General features: G+C 28.1%; 1 protein-coding gene across 31 annotated transcripts in view; it reads left to right on the top strand.

The window, feature by feature from the left end:
• Positions 1-22,782, top strand: part of slo (calcium-activated potassium channel slo) — a 99,587-nt gene that overhangs the window by 38,872 nt on the left and 37,933 nt on the right. For 22 of the 31 annotated variants that reach the window (XR_013881019.1, XR_013881018.1, XR_013881017.1 and 19 more), the window contains 11 exons: positions 113-204; positions 2,824-2,934; positions 3,587-3,692; positions 9,619-9,666; positions 10,894-10,998; positions 12,331-12,430; positions 12,676-12,731; positions 15,036-15,148; positions 16,390-16,462; positions 20,209-20,291; positions 21,535-21,611. Coding sequence is in view for 28 of the 31 variants with exons in the window: in XM_080165916.1 (XP_080022042.1) it covers positions 113-204; positions 2,824-2,934; positions 3,587-3,692; positions 9,619-9,666; positions 10,894-10,998; positions 12,331-12,430; positions 12,676-12,731; positions 15,036-15,148; positions 16,390-16,462; positions 20,209-20,291; positions 21,535-21,611 (964 nt within the window). In the remaining 3 variants the exon portion in view is untranslated. Of the gene's footprint in view, positions 1-112; positions 205-2,823; positions 2,935-3,586; positions 3,693-5,682; positions 5,789-9,618; positions 9,667-10,893; positions 10,999-12,330; positions 12,431-12,675; positions 12,732-15,035; positions 15,149-16,389; positions 16,463-20,208; positions 20,292-21,534; positions 21,612-22,782 lie in introns of all 31 variants that reach the window. The other 9 variants (XM_080165917.1, XM_080165932.1, XM_080165913.1 and 6 more) reach the window with 3 other exon arrangements.

Genomic DNA, 22,782 nt, shown 5'->3' with positions numbered 1-22,782 from the left:
ATTATAAATAAATAACATGAACATATATTTATACCAAGTAAACATAACTTTCATTTTCCTTATATTGTTTAACCTAGCTAACATTGATTTTTTTACAACCCTTTGATTTTAGGCCATGTTTGCTTCCTGTATACCTGAAATTATTGATTTAATCGGGACAAGACCAAAGTATGGAGGCTCTTACAAAAATGAGAGGGGGCGAAGGTAAAGCCAACGCGACATCTTGACCCGTCCACGCATTTTCAAACTGGATATTAATAAATCATTTATCTAAATATTGGTGAATTAAAAATAAGCGTTATTTTTGGCAAAATTGATCAACAAATAGGGTGCATCAAAATTTAAACTTTACTAAACCAATATCCATTTATTTTGAAACACCCTAGATTTGGTGAACTCTGGCCCAAGGCTTGACGCGAAAATTAAGCTTGTATATAAATGTTGAATGTCTTCACAACACAATAAAATAAAATTTAACTGAATGTGTACATTCCTCTTACTTTTCAAATAGCAAAAATTGCATATTTGTTGTTAAAACTAAATGTCAGATTATTTCACAGCACCTTAACTTAAAATCCCCTGAAATTATTTTCCATCTTTATTTAATAATAAAAGTTCCTTATTTTTTGGTTAAAAACAATTAAGGTCAATTTGCATTAGGCTAATTTGAGGTAGGTCTATGAATGCAAAAAAAACAATATATTATAAGAGTTTTTAGATAAATTTGAAGATGGCAAGTAATTTTTAGTGTTCAATGTTATAAACAAGAATCTTAATTAGTTTTAACCCTCATGTAATGAAGAATGTACATAAAAAGACTATTATTCAATGTCAATAAATGTTTATTGAATAAAAGAGCTCTCACAATTTTAAATTCTGTTTCACAAAAAAATTTCAATCTTTGGCTTACTCCAAATATTCTCATGTTACCATGAAGAAATTTATCTTAAAGAATTTTTTCCAGTCGCTTCCTTGGCTTTCCTGAAGAACGGTGTCAGATAAAAGCTAAGATTACTTTGGTTTTGCTTCCATATTTCCCGACAAACCATATTTCTCCCCCCCCCCCCTTTTATTTAACCCAACCCTTTTCACTGCATGTTTTTTTATATTATCAACCTTTTTTTCAGTGCATGAATCTTAAAAGAAAAGATTCAATATAAATTTTTAGATGAATGAACAAACCAATTGATTATGAAGTAGAGAACTGGAATAAATTTTATGATTTTATTCATTATATCATCTTTTTTACTCATTATTTCATGAAAACTTTCCATCAAGGAAAAGTATTATTCCTTGACAACTACTTGTAACAAATATAAGTAGACAATACTTGAGCCTTTAACTTTTATCTGTCTGGGTTACTAATATATATATATACTAGCGGCTACGCCCCTAGAGGCCTCTAGGGGCACTTGAGGAGGAGAGAGTCGAATTTAGTAATTCAATTTCTTATTTTAGATTTTAAAAGAAAAAGTAAAAAAATTTACGTTTGATGTTTGTTTTTCGTTGAACTCTCTTTCTAAAATTGAGTTATTTTTAAAAAATTTAATTTCTCTAGGGAGGGTGGTGGTACCCTCCCCCAAAATAGTTATAAACCTTCCCGGGAACTATGAGAAGCTACCCTGTAAAGGAGAACCCGATCGGTTCAGCGGTTAGCGAGATCCTTCGCTACAAACAGACAAACACACAAACACACAAACAAACAGACAGACATCGTTCTACTTTGTATTATAGATATCTATGTATCCTCAGGGGAGAAATTTCTAATTATGAGAAGTGTCATAAAGACATAAGAAAGTGAAACTATTCATAATTACTTCTGTAAAACTTATATTACTTTCATGAAGATTGTTCAGAACAATTTTTATCAGAAAACTAAGAAAGAAAACTCTAATGTCTGTTCCAAGAAATATATAATTAAGTATTAACTATTTGCCTTTTTTGCAATTTAAGCCAAAATATACAAAATTTAACTTAAAGGACTTTTCATTGAAATATTTTTCTCATTTCTTACTTTCACTCTGAAATATTGTAGATAAAAATTTTACTTATTCTTTAAAGTAGATTGAAAAAAACCCTAATAAAAGTAGTAAAAATAATAATTATAACTTAAATTTTTTTTAAACAAGGTAAAATGATATGAGTTATAATTATTATTTAATCTTTTCCCCTTTTAAATGTTGTCCTTGTAAAGTAATTAGTACCTTTAGTTGTATCAATATTCAATTATTACTAATATATTTTTTAAATTTCTGTGAGCATATCTTTATTTTTATATTACTTGAATTTAAAAGAATTTATTTCTATTGTCTATTAACACAAAGCAATAAAAGTCAAAGTACACCAATGCAATGTCAGTATTAGTTTAAGAGCAAAATCTAGGATTAAAATGGTGTTTATCAATGATTTCAGTTATATTCTGAATTGAAGGGTGACCTGTAAAAATATTGTAAAAATATTTTGGAATGCTAAGTAATTGTTTTATAACAATACTATTTTCCAACAACCATTGTCTAGAACATAGTAATTTTACTTTTAACTTTTTTTTAGTAGAAGAGTTATAACATTTTTCAGGCCACCCTGTAAATATACAATAAAAGAAACAAGGTGTACAATATATTGTTCTAACAGAGAAAGGATTGGACCAATTAAAAAAAAACTGCTCAAGAAAAAGTTGCTAAAAACAAGAAAAAATATCCATCATACTCCATTGTATTTTCGACAACCAAACATTCTTTGTCTTGTTTCTTACAATAAAAAAATATTTCTATAGTAATGAGAGAGAGCTGTGGAGATGTGAAACTAAAATATATTTTTATTTAGGCACATAGTTGTGTGTGGACATATCACATATGAGTCTGTGTCTCATTTCCTCAAAGATTTTCTACATGAAGACAGAGAGGATGTAGATGTAGAGGTCGTCTTTCTTCACAGGTGAACTCAAATACTTTTAGTGTTTCTTTGAAATTTTTTAATTATAATTTTTTATTCTTAATTTTCTCGTAATTTAAAATAACTATGTAAAGCATAAATGTAAATTAATTTGCTTTGGAGACAAGGAAAAAAACAAACATGTTTTTATCAACCTTAATTGGAAAGAAATAATTCTAACTGTTTTATGATATGGACTTCATTATCATGAAAATTGTAACTTCATATATATACATATATATTTATATATGATTTAAAATCTTACGGTGGGGTGGGGGTATTCCAATAAGATTCCAATGGGAAATTGGCAACACATATTAGATCAGAATTGTGCCGTTTGTAAACATTTCAACCTTTGATCCTCCAAGCTACAAATTCAATATGTAAACACTTTACAATATTGAAACATTTCATAGACAAATGTATATGATATATTACATTTTTATGAAACAAATATTTGTTCCTTTGTGAAATAACTGAACCATGGCATAGTTTTCATTTACTCAAATGTTACAGTTTATCTTGTAGGTTCTAGGTCTAAGTATATTGCTAAATATAATTTTAGTCTTTTGTTTGATGTATAATTTAGAAATAAGAGAAATTCATTCATTACATTATGTTTTTTCAATGATGCAAAATTCGCCTTTTGTTCCAGAGCGGAACCAGATTTAGAATTCGAGGGTTTGCTGAAAAGGCAGCATACTAGGGTCAAGTATTTCCAAGGGAGTCTCATGAATGCTATGGACCTGGAGCGGGCCAAGGTGACCGCCTGGTGTGTGTGTGTGTGGGTGTGTCTGCGTGCGCCCTGCAGCGTGCACGCAACACACAAGTTTTGCACAACACTTTGCACCTTTTCTTTTTATATGATATTTTACAAAAATTAAAGATGTCAGTTCTTCAGATTAACTTTAGCCAGAGTAAATACATTTCTGGACATTATTACCTAAAAGGTTATCATTATATTTGCTGCGTAAAAAAAATCTTAAGTGTCCAAAAAAGGTTGGTGCAATGGCTAATTATAAATCTGTTGTTCTGAAATCATATTTGCTGCCCTCTGGTTTTCTTTTGTTACATTGAACTATCCTTTATAATATACTTTACTCCATTTTCCCTGTTTTCCCCTACTCAAGTTTGAAACATACCTATGCTGCTTATTATATATCTGCAGATAACTCACTCAAGACAATATACTAACCAGCCAGCAGACCATAACCTCCCTGGAACCCGCCACCAAACCCTAACAAAGAAATACAATTTTGACTAGAATTTTCCCCCCTAACCATTTCCTTATATGGGCCTATATTCTGAACATTAATAATTACCACGCTAAGTAACTAACAATTAATGCAAATTTTATCAATGTGCTAAATTAACAATCAACATTTACAGCTTTGGGTTTTAATAAAATATTTGTCTTTTGTTTTTTATTCTATTTTCTGTTTGCTGGCACAGTGCATATTTTAAAAAATTTAAAAATGAATGCAAGCTTTGCTTTATTTGCAATTTTTATAAATATTATTTTATTGGTTTAATAATGGGATTAGTTTGATGGCAACACTAACATTTGCTAAGTAATGTCCTAAAGAAATGTTACTAAATTATTAACAATAAACGACATTGTTCCTGTGCACCCTAAATAGATAATCTAACAATAGATCAACTAAACAAAAAAAAGAATGTAATGAAAACTTAAGAAACCTTGAGATTATGTGAAGCATAAGTATGGGAAAACCTTATTTGATTACGGGATTGCATCTAAATTGTGTTATTTCAAGTCTTGTAACCGTTTTCTCATGCATCTCTTTTACTATTCATATTATGGTTGCATTTGTTTTTAAAATAGGTAGAACAACAACTTAAATAAAAATGATCATATACAAATGATATGGTTTTTTTTTATTAAATTCAAATCTCGGGTTCTTTACTATTATTGCATGGAATTTGATTGAGAGCAATAATTTACTATTGAGTGTGTCAAATAAATTATTTCATATTTTTCATTAGAAAATATGTCAGGGAATCAATGGATTATGTTAATGCAGTGTTATTATTATTAATATCTTATCTTATTGTGGCATATTTGAATATTTATATCTATCATTAACAAAAAAGCTCAGTGTTTTTAGAACAAATTGTAAAATTTAACTTGTAGAAAACCATTGTGAATTTTAAAAAAAATATTTCACTAACATTGTTTAAATCCACAGATAAATATATTTTGAATAATTTGAATTGTAAGAAATTACTAACAACACTGAGTTTGAAAAAAGTAAAAGCGCATGAAGTTAATAATGAGCCTTTGACAATTTTTAAATAATTTCTGCTGAGTCAAAATTATTTTATTTTTGACTTTAATCATAATTAGTAAAATTGTCATATTGTTAAGCTTTCATGTGATTGTTATTTAGCCCTTCCAGGGTTGAATTATTAGTCTAGGGCCCAACTAAGTGATACGTCTAGTCTTTTATTATTTTGGCATGCAATAAGATTCTTTAATAAACATTTATTACATCTCTAAAATTCTTTAGTTTATAGGTTACATAGGCTAGGGAATATTTAGAATTACCATAGCAGGGGTCTTTTTAATAACTAGGAAACTATTTTCATAATTATTATTCTTATGAATGTTTAGAAAACTGTAACATTTAGGTATCTTTATACTTCATTTAGACAGAAAGTGAAAAAGAGAGAGAAATATTGTCTAGGTATGACCCAGAAAACTCATAAAAATGTTGGTATTTTTATTCTTAGAAAACCTCCGGATCTCGAGCTTGAAGGATTCTTTAAAAGACATTTCACAACAGTGAAATTTTTCCAAGGATCCATCATGAATCCAATAGATCTGGGCAGGGTCAAGGTACAGATAATCAATCATTTATACATAACAACTTTATATCTGGTCAACCCAATCATAAATAACCCTTTGGTGCTTTCAATATTTTTATTTTACTCTCTGGGGATCCATATTTTCCTAAAATCAAATCTGGTCATATTTTTTTTTATTGGCTTTTCCTTATTTGATAATTTTAATCTTGCTGCCCCAACTCTCTTTTAGATATTTTATTTTTGTAGATTCTAGAATTATGTAGATATATTTTTTGCCTTTTGGTTAGCTATTTTTTCAATAAAAGTACCAAAGGGTTACCTGCCTCCAAATATTTAGTAGAAATGCATCTTCTTGGGCAAAGTGTAAACTGTAATCTCGCATGCAAACAAAAATCTGTTGGAAAAGGGAAATAAAATGCCTTATCATCATCCTTCTATATAAAATACTTTACAGTTTTGGTAAATTTTTGAGTTTCTAAGGAAAATTTGCTAATCTACCAACAGGCTGTTTTTGATCAATGTGTAATTAGCACATACTTTTGAAATTAGAAAATTTACCAAACAAATAGCTGATCGATTTTAAAGATATTTTGTTCTTTTTCTTGATATAATATTTCATTATAAGTCCCAGTGCATTTTTTTCATACTTGCCAATTAAACAGAATGAAATAGGGTTTACATTTTAGATATTCATTCAAAGAAGTTGAATGATATCTGAACTTTTCTATAAATTATTTTCCTAGTATGACCTTTTTTCAAAATTAAAAGGATTAGAATCAATTATCTTTGGCTTTGATCAGTTTTAAGAAATCAAATATTATTTAACCTCGAAAAAAGACTGATGGGAGATTTTCGCTTCAATATCAGAACCTCTATAATACCAATAATTATATTTATCAAAGATATTTTGTAAATTGTTGTGCCCAATATCATTTTACACAAGAAGGTTGAATAGATAAAAGCTTTTGATCATGGAATCAAATTTAACATGAAATGTATATCTCATTTTGAAATAAAAAAGTTACTCTTAAAATATTGGCTTGGGTAAATTTTTGTTATTAAGTCTTTAAATATGTTGTTATTTGACTTACTTGTGTAAATATTATTTGGATGTTATCACTGGTGTCCATCTATCCACCCCTACATGTCAGGATCAGGGATAAGGAGCCTGGAAAATAATTTGTACAACACTACAGCTAAGTGTTTTTTTTTTGCAGATTCAGAAATAAATAAATTTATCTTCAATAATTAAGCTTTAAAACTCTTTTTTTTCATGTAAATTGAGTGGCCTATTTGATCCCACTGATTGGTTCTGACTCTGTAGCTAAATTTTTAGCTTTATTGTTGTATAAATTATTTATCAGAATTTTTATCCATTTCCCTGCTATATGTTGAATGTTGTTGGTCCATCCACCAAACAGACATTACTTTCTTCAACAATCACAGTTTTATTTTCACATTTTTACTGAAAAAATGAAAGGTAATTTGTGAAATTAATTATTTGTCTAAAACATCTTATCACTGGAGCATATTGTATTTATGCTTTACTTTGAATTTGATGAAAAAGAGTTAAAAACATATGAAATAAGAATTGGTAAAATATGTGTACCAATAAGTTGTTATAAAATTCGATCATATAGAAATTTTTTCCCAGTACACAATTTTTTAAACCAAAAATAGAAAATTTTAAGATCACTTTGCTTCTATCACAATGCTTTTTCCTCACTAAAATTAAATGAAAATCTAGTTATACAAATTTTTAGAAATCTAAAAAACTTTCATAATAAACAAAAGGAAAAAGTTGATGCTAATTCCAAAAATATTTTTATATGAATATGGCATTTTGTTAGTGCAATGCAAATATATACTAATCTATAAATTAAAGACATGACTGAATTAAATGTACTAAGCTAGATTTTCTTTTATAAAAAAAATTGAGCAGTTAATTGACTTTTGCTGCATATACAAACAATCATGGGAAATTACTTGAGAATCAGTGAAGAGAGAGAGAGAGAGATAGAGAGATGCATTTCTGTAGATTTTGGATGCAAAGATTATTATCAATTGTTTGTTTGTATAGTTGCATACAAACTAAATTATTTAGAATAGTCAGTATAGGACACAGTTTTAGTAGTTTTATTGCAAGTAGGACTATTATAAAAATTTAATTAGTAGCTATTTCAACTTATATTAAAGTAGAATCATTGAAGTTGAAGAGATAAAATTTTGGGAAACTCTCTAATTTTGTAATTAATAAAATATATTTATATAAAGAAACCCACATTAACCTGGAATTAGGCTCATTTGCATGATTTCTGCATGTATATTTTTTGTTTATCACCTTTTTATTTGTTTAAAACTTAAACTTTTATGACAAGTTTGAAGTTTAAATGTTTAATCCACTGCTTTAATTGAATTTTGCATGATTGACCCCTGTAGTGCATATGTTTTTTTTTGTGATTCTATATTTTTGTCATGAAAGACTGCTTTATATAGATACATAACCTAATATTGACTTGTTGCCTGAAACAATATTTTATGTGCATGTATTTGTTTCAATATTTGTAATATGCACTGTTTGATATTTTGGAAATAACAAATTTAGAGTCTTGTCATAAGGTTATTGATAATTCCTTTCTTTAAATAATTTTTAATCAAATATCTTTAAAAACTAATACCTGATTATAGTATAAAAATGTATGAGAGTCTAAAATGTATTCAGTGAAGTGTAAACTTCCATTACCCAGAAGAAATGTGTTTTGACAATGTGCTGACTTTTACTTTCTGTTTGGATTTTTCATGCTTCTATGAGCATTTAGCCAGAAAGAAACATTTTTACAACCATTGTGAAGAAAATATTCTAGAATTACAAGAGGACGTAAAAGAATATGTCTGGAAAAATACTGTGAATGAATTTTCTTTTTTACTATTTGGGACCATTAAGAAAACATTTAAACTAAAATTATTTTAAAACTAAAATGGATTCATTACTATATTATGTAAAAAGATCTTTTCCTCCTATCAAATTCAGTCCAAATTTTTAAAAATTTCCTAGACTACGTCTTATTTATTCCTTTATATCTAAGGCTGAGGGAATTCTAACTCCTAGGCTAGCCTAAGAAATATTTTAGGATTTGCAAATTTATATATTGATTTTTTGTGTAATTTGATTCTGATTGAAGTTATGTCAAATATTTACTTCTTTGTATTTATGACAACTATAAAAAGTTACAAGCCTCTAAATTTGTATATTTCTATATAATCATAGTATAATGTTTTCTTTAAGGGTGGGTTTTTAATTAAATTTCATAGATTTCAAAGGTTTAAGAACATGTACACACAAGAACATTTGTATAGATGCTTCAGGTTTTAAAAAAAAATAGTTTAAATTTTTTATTCCTATTGTACATTATTTTATGTAGTAAATTACATAAAATGTTTTAATAAAGTGAGAAAATTTTGTGATGGCCTATATTTTCTTTTTCACTGTGCCAAAGAATTCTCTGCTAAAAGTTTGAAGACTCTGAGTGGTTATCTAAATTAAAAAAGTTTCAACCTAATCTTTTCAATGAGCCACACAAAGTTAAACAAGATTTTTACTAGCCAATACAAAATCAATGAATGTTTTTTTTTGTAGAAAGATTTTAAATTTTGGGAATCAGTGAATAACTTCTGAAATATTTGAACCTTTGCAAGACTTTGAAATTTATGAAAATTCCAACTTTATTTTACAGTTCAAAAAGTTATAAAAAAAAGTTAAATTTATTTTTTACTTGATTTTTAACAGATTTATTAATAATTGAAGAAAGCTATTTAAAAAGAGTTGATTTCAGTTTGATTTGATTTTTGTGATAACTTTAGGTTCATGAGGCGGATGCTTGTCTGGTGCTTGCAAACAAATACTGCCAGGTAGATGTTTTCTATTCATTTCAAAATCACGGCCAAAAATTAAAGTCAGGAATGTAGAATCATGTACGCCTAGATAAGGCATACTGAGATTATCATTCAAACCTGATTTTATAACTTTGTGTACTGAAGTTTTTATATCAGACTAAAAAGTAAAATCCATATTATACTAGTACTCTTTGATCTTTACTTTTTTTTCAAGAAACTTCTAAATGGTATCAATCTCCAGACATATCATAAAAACAGATTTTTGCAACATACCAAAACATTAGTTTTAGGTTGGCAAACTAATTCTACAACCTGATTTTGTTTGTCTGCCTACTGTTTCATTCAGTTTGTCTGTCTGTCATAACCTTTACATCAAAAGATTCATTCCTTGTCCATCTTTTCACAACGTTTCATAATTTGTTATTTTCTTTGGAAGAAATAAGATTTACTTATCTGTCATTGAAAGAATTTCAAATCTTGTTATTCCTTCTTATTTTGTCCGTCGGGTATTCAGATTTTTTCTTTCTCGTTATTTTATATAATTTATTTTTTTGCTACCTTTTGTCAGTCTTTATTTTTCCTTGACATGTTTACAAGATTTAAAGTTCAATTCAAAACATTCTCTGCCGTATAAAACGTATATCTGTTCAGATTTTGGCACCCTTTCCTAAAATATATAATTGAAGTTGGGTTAAATATAATATTTTCATGCTATCATTCCAAGAAAAAAGTTTGAACACTTTCAAACACATATAATCTTTACTTAGGTAAAGATTAATGGTATTTTTATTAAGAGTGTATATAATGTTAATCTGGTATTTTATTAAGCATTATGGATAATCTTCAATAATCTTTAATAGTTTCTCATAATTTAAGGTTGAGTAAGAGGTTTAAAGGAAAGAAAAAAAAATTACTAAATAAAACATATTTGATTTTTATAGGATCAAATTTCACTTTTACAAATTAGATAGATAATTCTAATAAAATTGATATTAATATTTGGCCTGAGCCTTACTTTTCTTATTTGTAAGGAGCATATATAAGAATTAAAAATAATATTGAAATTCATATCTAATGTTTGATTGTGTAAAATACTTCCATGTAATTTATTGGGAAATTTAAGATAACCATTATGTAGATTGTAGATAAGAGCATCTGTCATAGTACACTTTCTGAATTAAAAGAAAATTATTTTGTCAGAAAATCCACAAAACAATTTTAAAATCCGCAAAATAATTTCAGGACCCTGATGCGGAGGACGCAGCTAACATCATGCGAGTCATCTCCATTAAGAATTACAGTGATGACATCAGGGTCATCATTCAGCTCATGCAGTATCATAACAAGGTAATTATTATAAGTTATTGCTGCACTATTTATGGTTTTGCTTTTCCTATACACCAATGTTTATTGATTGTATTAATGGAATGTCCAATGATTTATTATCAAATTATATACAAAAATAAGGAATATTTTAAGCAATAACGACGAAGTTTTTTTTAAAAATAGGTACCATTATAATATAGTGAAGTCTAGTGTTTGATTAGATATGCTAAAGAATGAGAAGATTTAAATTTCGAAAAGAAGTAAAAGTGACAGCTAAAGGTACAAAAAGAAGAAAATAAGGGAAAATATTAGACAGGCAGTCCAACACAGATGATTAGTAGAATGGTTTTGCTGATAATAAAAACATCATTTGTTATTATTTTATTATGGCATCCAAGCTAGAATAAAACTAATGAATTATATGAATGCTCAAACTTTTACATATTAATACATATGGAAATTAATGTGTTTCTGTTTGTGTCATTTTCTAATTATCCAGGCCAGGCATATTTATCATTAAATTATACATACACTTATGTATATTCTGTTAATTAAGAAAATATAATGGCCAATCAGAGAGGCGTCAGTGGAGGAGTCTATCCACCCCCTGGCAAAATTCTTATACTTCTCTAAACCTTCCTCGACATGGGCCTTCTTTATATTCCTGATACACTCCAATAAATAGCCAAAGGGGGGGGGTGGGGGGGTCAAGAGAAAAAGTCACAAGTTCTTTAATTAAAAGAGTATTTCTAGGGGGTGTAGCCTCTTCCATGACTATAAATTTCCAACAATACTTGTTGACTGAATTACATTCCCCCAAAGCCACACTTTCCTCGTTTTTGGTTTAAGGGAGGGGGGGTGCAACATTTTTGTTCACCCCCCTTGCAAACCCCTGTGCACGCCACTGTGGCCAAAATAAACAATAATTCCTAAATTAAAAAGCAGGACAGAAAGCACAAATTACTGGTTCAACCTAAAGAAAAGTAAAAGAATGGTACCTGTCCATAATTTAATTGTTAAAAAAAACATAAAGAAACATATCATTAGGTTGATTTTTATTTATTCTATGAATCTATATATGTTGTGAAAATATAAAATTTTAAAACAGCCGTTTACTAGCGGCTATGACCCTAGCCTCTAGGTGCTCTGTATTCGAAGAGGCAGTGAGAGGCTAATAATAGCTTGAAATTATCACAAGACTTGAATCTGCAAATGAAATAGCCTAAAACCATCTCAGGAATTATGTGACTAATATCCAAATTAGAGAATTTAATTGGTTCAATAGTTATTGAGATCTTAAGCTTCAGACAAAAATCTCTTATTACTTTATATAATTGGATTGAACTTATTTAGGCATATCTATTGAATATTCCTTCCTGGGACTGGAAACAAGGAGATGATGTCATCTGTTTGGCGGAGCTTAAACTTGGCTTCATTGCTCAATCTTGTTTAGGTAAAAAATATTTTTTATCTGCATGGTTTTGAAACAATGTGATCAAATACATTAATAATTCACAATGAAAATATATGAGAAAAAAACTTAATGTCTTTTTTTACCATAATTGCATTTTATTATTTTTCCCGACCCTTTCGAACTCCCCATCGCATAAAATAAAAAATTGTTGATTTGACTATTAGTAAGAAATATTGGAAATTTTCAATTAATCATTTTGGAAAAATTAACATACTTTTTTATAGCTCCTGGCTTTTCAACGATGATGGCTAACCTCTTTGCTATGAGATCTTTTAAAACAGTAAGTTATTTTTCTATTTTCATAAGAGTATTTTATTGATATTTATTATTTATAGAAAAATTTTATTTAGGATTTAAGAAAAATTATTTTTATGTTACTTAGAGAATGTTTAAAAGTTTTTCTTTGTTGTGAATATGTACACTGTACAGTGACAAGCTTTAATAGAAATTCACTAGTTTGAAGCAGTAAAGAAAACTTTAAACAACTTTTTTTCTCTGTTTTTCTTTGTCAAACTTTAAAATCACCCTCCTTTTGTTAGATTGAGAAACATTTACATGTGAGCGCATACCAGAGGCTTGAAACAGATCTCTTGTCCTCAACGCTAAAATTGGCAACCTATCTAATCGGCCCAACTGTAGGAATTAATATGGATCAAGTCTGTTTTATGAGTACAGTAGTTGAATTAAGATAATTTCTGTATTGAAATTATATGCAAGCATGGGGATATGAAAATATCAACATAGTTATACCTATTTCAACAAAAACAAATTTTTTCAGTCCCTTCAAATTGCTTTTTCTCTTGAAATATTTGGCTCGTTGGTTATTCTATAATCCGGAAGTTGTACTTAACTCATGAGATGAGTAAAGCTAAATAAAAAAGGCTATTTTACTTTGTACATAAAATAGATTTGATCCATACATTTTTGTTCTAAGCATCATGTGGGTTTATGGTTAAGGATTCTTTATAACGGTTTAGGTGGCATGAATTTTGCTTATAGGTGGAGAGTTCAAATTGGCGCTGAAAGTTAATAAAAAAGACAATTGTGCAATGATTTAAAAATTTGCTGATCTTTTTTAATCTATCTTTTGGTGAAGGCTTCTATCTATCTACAGTTATGCCTTTAAAACTATATAAAAAATTTATTCATTTAACCCAGAAGACAAAAGACTGGGAAGATTAATATTTATTAAGAGTGTCAGCCAGACTATAAACTACCATATAAATTTGATGTGAGGTCTATGATAAGAACTACTAAATTGTGAACAAAAGATGTAAATTTCACACTGCTCTTTCTACTTTTCTTATACACCTCTTGCATGTTAAAACTTATGGAAATTTTACATAATTACAAAGAGGGAAGTCATTTTCTAGTAAATCCCATAAAGGTGTGTGTTATAAGGCCTAAAAATAGTAGTAGAACGATAAGGTGCTCTATATATTTGTATTCCCTATTGAATAGAACAATAGGGAAATTTTTTTTTTTTTTTGATAACCGTACCTGGAATATCTTTAAAAAATACGAAATTTCTATCAAACGCTTTGTTTGGCTCAAACTGACAAAAATTTTTAAAAAATATAATTATGTTTATAATGTTTTCTATAGGTACAAGGTAAAGGTTAAGAACAATCTATACCATTGAACAAAGGAAGAAGCCATTCTTTACAGGTTGATTTATTCAAGGTGACAAAAATTAGTTTTATGTTTGTGGAATTTCATGTTTGTTTGCTTTGAAGTAGAAGGTTTCAATGTGCATTGTTTCATTTCAATTTCACTACAGCGAACAACTACCTTCTTATATAGATTGTATATCTGAATGTTTTCAAAATTGTCTGTATGTAACTTGTTGTGTTGGTTTGTTTCACTAAGTCATTGTATTAATGATTTGTTAAAGTTTCATTTTAATGTTCACTGCTCGTACAACCTGTAAAGAATGGCTTCTTCCTTTGTTTAATGGTATAGATTGTTCTTAACCTTTACCTTGTACCTATAGAAAACATTATTATTATAATTATATTTTTTAAAAATTTTTGTCAGTTTGAGCCAAACAAAGCGTTTGATAGAAATTTCGTATTTTTTAAAGATATTCCAGGTACAGTTATCAAAAAAAAAAAAAAAAAAAAAATTTCCCTATTGTTCTATTCAATAGGGAATACAAATATATAGAGCACCTTATCGTTCTACTACTATTTTTAGGCCTTATAACACACACCTTTACGGGATTTACTAGAAAATGACCTCCCTCTTTGTAAAATTAATTTCAATATAATCTGCAGCATTAATTAACTGGATTCTTATAATTTTGAAAATTTGATTCCATTAATTTTTACAATTGGTGAAGGTAAATAAAATTGTTTTGAATTGGTAAAAGCTTACAGTACACTTGGAGTCCTGGCAAAATAATAACCTGTTTAGCACAAACTAATACCTGATAAAATATTTAGAGTCCTGACATGGCTGCCTGGCAGAATAATTATCTGTAGGGAACATACTAATACCTGACATAATATTTAGAGTCCTGACATGGCTGCCTGGCAGAATAATTATCTGTAGGGAACATACTTATACCTGACATAATATTTAGAGTCCTGACATGGCTGCCTGGCAGAATGATTACCTGCAAGGAACTGGATGTGAGATGTATACAGAAACATTATCACCAACATTTACTGGCATGTCGTTCTCACAAGCTTCAGAGTAAGATTTTTTTGTTGAATGCTAAATAATCCTTTCTAAAATACAGAGATAGAGCCGCACTTTAAAAATAACTGTAAGGTTAAGCAACAGAATGGCATGAAGAAGGAAAGACAAAAGTGAAAATAGTTATTAATACTAATAGAGTAGCTATGCTATCTACTTTATTTGATACTGTACAAAATCTAACTTTACATAAGATGATTGTTCTTTTAACAGATTTAGATTGATTGATTGGCAGGTCTTGAGTTTAATTCAATTTTGTCTGAGAAATAATTAGATTTTATACTTTCAGAAGGAAAAACAAAAATAAGTTTATTCTCTTCATCTCATTTTTTTAAAATTGCCTAAAGTGCTGTTGTATAAAAAAAATAACATTATTATCATAATTTGTTAAGGCAGTCAATTTTATATTGTATGAAAAAAGATACTTGCAAGGTCAATTATGCCCACAGTAGCGCATTAAAATAAGACAAAATATTTATATATATATATATATCGGTTTGCGTAAGTGATAATTGATTTGGGATGAGATGTAATAAAGAGGTTTGGAGGAATACGTAGTAGAATAATGGTTCAATAATAAGCAAGAGGTGTTATGGTGGTCAATCTTAAGCACTTTAAAGACGTACAGACAGACCAACTTGTCCAAAAAAAAGCTACGCTACATATAATGTTGTATATTATTATGTATTTACGTACTAAGGAAACAAATTATGGAAACTTTGTAAAAGTCTTTATATGGGAAAAAATATAATTATAAAAAGTTTTCTTCTAGCCAAATATTTATTCCGGAGCCAAACAAAACTTTTACAGTTTCTTGATAAAGAAAAATGAACCCCCCCCCCCCCCCTTTTCAGTAATACTTATTTTTGGCAAGAGATTTCTTATAAAATATACTTAGCTTTCATATAACTATTCATAAAATAGATTTTAAATAAAAGGGATCAAGGCAAAAGGGTTCTTTATGTGAAAACTATAGTATTTTGTACAAAATGATACTTTTATGTAATTTAAGAATGGAACATACCAAGTTACTTTCTGCCTATTTATAAAGTTTCTAAAACAAAAGCATATCCTTTACACTTTCTTTTCATATGTAGTAAAGAAAGCTTTAGAAAGTAAATTTAGTTATAACTTAACAGCAGTTAGGCTCAAAATCAATGAAATGCGGTATAATCTTTAATCAATTTCAATTTATCTAGAATTTCTAAGAAAAAATGTATAGTATAACATTTGTCTAGGTTGTGCTTTGTCAAGCTGAAACTCTTACTTCTGGCCATTGAAGTTAAACCTGATGATGGAGGAGATTCCAAGGTAAGTAATTCACAGTTAGGACTTTCAAACAAGGGTTGAGCAATCAAAAAGTTGTTTTTCTGCCAAAGAATGGATGTTAGTGCCTTGGGCCAGGCTTTAAGTTGTTATGAAGCATGCACTGAGGGATCATTCTAGTAAAAGATTGTATTCTTATGAACCAAAGGTTGATAACAATCATTATTCTGGACTTTAAAACATCTTTGTAATAAGGTGTTTACTATTAACCTAACATAGCTTACAATAATGTTTTAGACAGATACACAATTACTCTTTAAATCCAGATTTCAACAATAAATATATTTTCAATTCTAAACCAACTAGATGTAGATAAACAAGACTACATACGGTTATAATAAGAAGAAAAAATAAAAATCTATTACAAAAAAATAAATAAATATACATAACAAAATAATAATTCATTCTTTACAGACTTTACTAATAGAGTAAAGGAAGTTCAGCTTTTTAGAAAATATTGCCTGCTTTTCTAGCTTTTTCCAATAAAGGTACTAAGAAAGAGAGGGAATGTCTGATTGAGCCAATAAATGAATTGCATCGGAGCATACATGAAATCTCATTGGTTGAATTAAACTGAAGTTTTCTAGATTTTTTATTAGAGTTAATTAGAGCTGTTCTTTCAACTTTTACTCGAATCAAGTCCATCACATGAAGTACTGCCTTCATATTGTTGTTTCACATCTATGTTTTATCGGTGCATTAATAATAAATATGCTTCATCTATTGCAATCATTGTAAAATAATAAAAATCCCTTTATGAATTTAAGTTAATAAAATCATATTTTTTTCTTGAGTTTCTATTAAAACAAAAATATAATATCTCGGACTTCAAATGTACATGATTTATAATCTTTAATTCGTAATTCGTATCTATTATAAACATTTAAAATACATAAATTTTTGTTTCATGTTTACCTCGAAATAAATTATATAAAAATAAAATAACAACAAATAGCAATACAACAGTACGTTCGTTACGTTCTTTACAGGACCTAGCGTTGTACTGTGTATACACTGTACACATATGGGAAAGGGAAAGGGCATATTTTTTTCATTTTGTTCATATAAAGAGTCAGTTGTAAATAGTCGCATTTCTTAAGATAAAGCTTTTCTCACGTAAATTATATTGTGTTAAAATTTATTTTCTAGTATAGTGTAAAGCATATTACAAATCCTTTAATAAGTTAGCTATGAATTATTGAATTCCTTAATATAAAGTTAGCTTTCTAGAAATTATATACTCGAAAAATTTTAAAGTTTTTTGTCAGCTGGAGGAGTTCCTTTGTCAGATTTACGAAAAAGGGGTTCACAATATAGTTCTTCTCTCCTATTTCTATTCTTTTTCCATCATTTCATGAAGTTAATATAATTTTGCAAGATTTTTAATATTACATGAAAGCTTTGTTACTTTTATCCAAGTAAATCTTTGGCTAAGCTTCTTAATTTAAGCATATAATACCATGTTCATAGAAGAAAATTTAATCAAAACAAGGATAATTGTGCTAAAAGGTTGGTAAATGAACAGAACAAACAGCTAATTATTTTATCGATTAGTTGTTTACAGAATATTAAACACTTTTCTTCTACTCAAAAATATTGTATAGTGGCTAAGAACATAGCAAATAATCTTAGATAATATCCAATACTTCTATTGTTTGTATTTTTGATTGGACCTCTTTTTGTATTAAGGTCATATGTAAATTTTGAATTAGCCTCTCTCACATTGTTTAATACTTACTTGGTAACTTCAAGTCTCAAATCTTATTCTCTGGCTAACAGCTATGAGCAACTAGTATTTTCCAGTTTATAACTTTATATATATAAATACAATATATTAGGTTCAGAGGGTGTATTATACAACATATGGAAAGTACATTTAAAAATGAATTAAAAGATTTTAGTTTATCTTTGTTCCTGAACAAATGTTCTAAATGTAAGCTTATTTCAATAAGCTTTTAAAAATCACATACCATAAGTTTTACCATGTTTTAGAAGTTATTAAAAGCTTAAATGCCCTTGTGATTGTATGTATGAGCCTTATTAGATTTTGGCTTTCAAACAACAACCTGTTAATTCTTATAGCACAAAAGTTTTAAAAAATTGTTCTTATCCAGATGCATTATTATCCTTTGTTCTGAAGGTAGTCTACAATAAAAAAAATATCCGACTTTCATCTCGAGAACTTTGGAAATAGAAAATCCATTCATGTTTCAATTTGGAATGTCATCTGACTAATGTATGAAATTACATTAAAGTAACTAAAAAATTAGTTAGTTGAAACATTAATTTTCTAAAAAGCTAAAGATGATCATATATTAATATACATATTTAATTATTAAAAATTCTATTTGAAAGATTGTTTTGCCCTGGTAGTGATATTGCTCCTAAGTGTTAGAAACGTGTTAATTTTAATGGGGTGTTACTCTTGTTCAAATATAAGTATATGTGGTGGTTTTTCCTTCGTGTTGCACCACAAGCGAATATTTTAAAATGAAACGTATTTAGTTTGAATTAAGAATTGGTTAGAAGAGCTCACAGAAGTATGGCCCGAAGGTACTAGATACAAATTTTTACAGAAATAAATCAAGGATGGAGGTGGGTCAAAAAATAGGTTTCAGTACAATCTCCGTTGTTTCTCAATGAAAAACCTGAATATTCTAGTTTTAATTATGAATGCTGTATTTGCATGGACAATCATTAACATTACATTTGTTCATTAGCCCATAAACATTAGTAATTGATAGCAGTTGTACTAATATTGTTTTAGATAAGTAGCTTTGCCATACAATTTACGTACTTTTTGTATTAAAAATGGATTGGAGGTGAAAGAGGGTTTCAAAAAATGTTTAATCCATGTTTCTCTCATAAAAAGTTGAAGTTTATCTGTTTAAAAATCGACTATTTAGGCTTCCATGAAGAAAACACAATGTGGAATGCATTTGGGTTGTGTCCCCCTTCGAAATTGAAAGAAAACTCCTGATTAATTAATAAGCTTTCATAAAAAGAAGAAACCAACTTATATTTCGCTTCAAATATTGTTCTTGTCCAGAAAAAAATATTTTTTTTTGGGTCTAACCATAGTTACTTTTACACATATTTGCTCAAAATTGTAGTCAGACCCAATTTAGAAACATGATATATTTTAAGTCTACACACAACCAACTATATCAGATAATTGACACAATATTGTGGATTTTCAGTAGCCTAGTAAAGATTCTTTATGACCAGTACGTCAGTCCGCATTACGTAAAAATATCTACGTTGATTATTGCCTATTGCATCCCAATTTGTTTTAAATTTTTATGTTTCTTTATTTTTTGGGGGGGAGGGGGCTTACAAATGATATCCCCCAAAATTTCTCATGAAACAATATAAATATTCGAATTAAGGTTTAGGTTTGGTTACAAAATATTTGTGCAAATTTATTTTGCATGCAAATATTAAAAAAAAAGAATAATGCAAAATTGCAACAAGAAAATGGCCTCAGGCATATTTCAAAATCAGTTTTAAAGATTTTTAAAATATAATTCAAAATGATAAAAATAAAGTTCAGCTTTAATTATTGTCTTGCAGTGAAAAATTATTATTATTTCGGCCCGGATTTTATTGCAGCTGCGGGTTTTTAAAAAATATTGTGAAAATATGCAACATTTATTAGCTCTAGCTGTCATAGAACTGCTGCCAACCCTGATTTTAAGATAACGATATAAATAAAATATTATTTTTTTTAGATATCAATTAACCCTCGAGGCGCGAAGATTCCTGCAAACACTGTTGGCTTCTTCATTGCACAATCAGCCGAGGAAGTTAAAAGGTCAGTAATTCTCATTCTGAAAGAAGAATTATCAAAATGATTTGAAAATGTGTCAGTTTTAATTGTCTTGATATTAGTAATTAGTAGAAGAAGATTTGGATTTATTACAAATCATAATTCACCCCCCCCCCCCCGTAGTAAATACGGGACCTTAAAACTGTTATGTACCATCACTAAGAGGCAATTACTCAATTCAACAAAAAATATGTGTTCCCCTAACAAAATTTAAGTTTTTACTAAGGTTAGGTTTTAACAAATTTGTGCCTTTAGACTTATGACATTTATTTATTCCATTTATAATTCCATTTGAGTAATCATAGAAATAAATTGGTATTAAATTTTTACCAAATTTGCATAAATTTTGCACTTTTTCAGCACATAACAAAAATAAGTTGGTTATTCTCGTATGGTAGATAACAAGATGACTTTATTTCCAGTTTCAACAAAGCTGTTGTTTACATGAACCATTACTTATATGTCCAAAATATTTATGTAGATAAATTATCATAGAAATTAAGTCTAATTAAGTCTTGAATAAATTAATCAACATAATTTGATTTCTAGATTTAATTTGTTTAACCTTGACACAATTTCTTTATAGACTCTAACTTTTAAATTACTATTATCCTCCCATCTATCTTATTAATATTTCCTTGTTTTGCCTTCTCACTCCTTGGAATTACAAATCTATTTGTGAGTACACCAAATTATAATTAACATATTTCTAAATTGTGAGTGTGACCACCCGAAAGTTTTGTAAGAGTCCATTGTCAGGTTCCAGATCAATTAAAAACTTTTAAACAAGTTTAATTTTAATTGGTCAACAACAATAGTACCAATATTTTGTACTTTACGAGTTTTTGGTTCATTAAACTTAATTAACTTGATGGTAGCTTTTTTAAAAAATCAAATTTGATGTACAAAATCCTGTTGCTCTTTATTGTTCCTTCTCCAATTCCATACATCATTCAACTTTTATACAACAATGTTTTCTAACTTTTACCAATCTATTGAGTCAAAACTAGATCTATTATTTATTTGTAAAGTAAAGTACACGAGAAACTAAAAGAAATAGATCTAATTTAGATAAACAAATAACAAATTTAAAAAGTCTTTGAGTTGTGGCATGTAATGTGATAAAACAGGATAAAACAAAAGTATGTTGTTTTAGAACTTTATCAAAGAGTTAGTATTCTGCTTTGGTGTTCTTACAGACATCCTGTAACCAAAATTATTAATTTAGAGCTTGGTTTTACTGCAAGGCCTGTCATGAAGATGTAAAAGATGAAAACCAAATCAAGAAATGTAAATGCAAGAATTGTAAGTACATTTTCACATTTTATTAATTAAAATTTAACTTTATGTACTGCTTAATCACCCTAATCATATTTTTACTTCTCTATGATAATAGATAAGTTACTTCTTTCGCTCAGTTATTTAACTATTTGTATTTAGGTTGTAGCAAGAATAGATTTCTATTTTTCTTATTTCCTTTCTTTCTTTCTTTATTTACTGGGGCATAGTTCTCTCTACTTGAATACAGTTTTGACATTGGGAAGAATTATTAGTCTTGAAAAGTTGGTGTTAATACTTCTGGCCATATAATACATACATCATAGGCTTGGTATTATAATTTATTCTTCTTTCCTTCATAATACTTAGGTGTAAATAATTTAAATTAGAAGTAATCATAAATGACTTAACTTTCCTTTTCTGGCTTGATATAAATAGATTTAGTTTTAAAAATCCATATTTGAGTGAATTGAATAGTTTTTAACTAAATATTCCTGAAAATATTTATTAGATCAAATAATTGCCTTTAGAATAGGATTTTATACAGTTTTGACATTGGGAAGAATTATTAGTCTTGAAAAGTTGGTGTTAATACTTCTGGCCATATAATACATACATCATAGGCTTGGTATTATAATTTATTCTTCTTTCCTTCATAATACTTAGGTGTAAATAATTTAAATTAGAAGTAATCATAAATGACTTAACTTTCCTTTTCTGGCTTGATATAAATAGATTTAGTTTTAAAAATCCATATTTGAGTGAATAGAATAGTTTTTAACTAAATATTCCTGAAAATGTTTATTAGATCAAATAATTGCCTTTAGAATAGGATTTTATACTAATCATTTCAGTTATATTATAATTCATTTTGACTTTACTCAAATATTTTTTTTTCAATCTGGGATCATTGATTCTGTAAGAGTTTTTGATTTTAAATTTATTTGTTTAGAAATAATTGCTATTTTATTCGACATTAAACATACCTTTCCAAACTTTTTCTTATCTTTTTTATAATTTAAGATTTATTTATTTTGTAGAATAAATATTTATTTTCTTGGCTTCAATAATATCAAGTAAACTTAAAAGTAAAAGGCTATTAATAATTTGGGTTCGTATGTTTACATTTAAGAAATAACATTTGAATGGAATAAAACATAAGAAAACTGTAACTTTGTTGGCCAATTTATAGGATACT

Source organism: Acartia tonsa, chromosome 7, assembly GCF_053477335.1.
Source record: "Acartia tonsa isolate MP-2025a chromosome 7, ASM5347733v1, whole genome shotgun sequence".
In the NCBI taxonomy this organism is placed as follows: Eukaryota; Metazoa; Arthropoda; class Copepoda; order Calanoida; family Acartiidae; genus Acartia; species Acartia tonsa.
The sequence above is the reverse complement of the archived record's forward strand: the minus strand, read 5'-3'. Positions and strand labels throughout refer to the sequence as shown.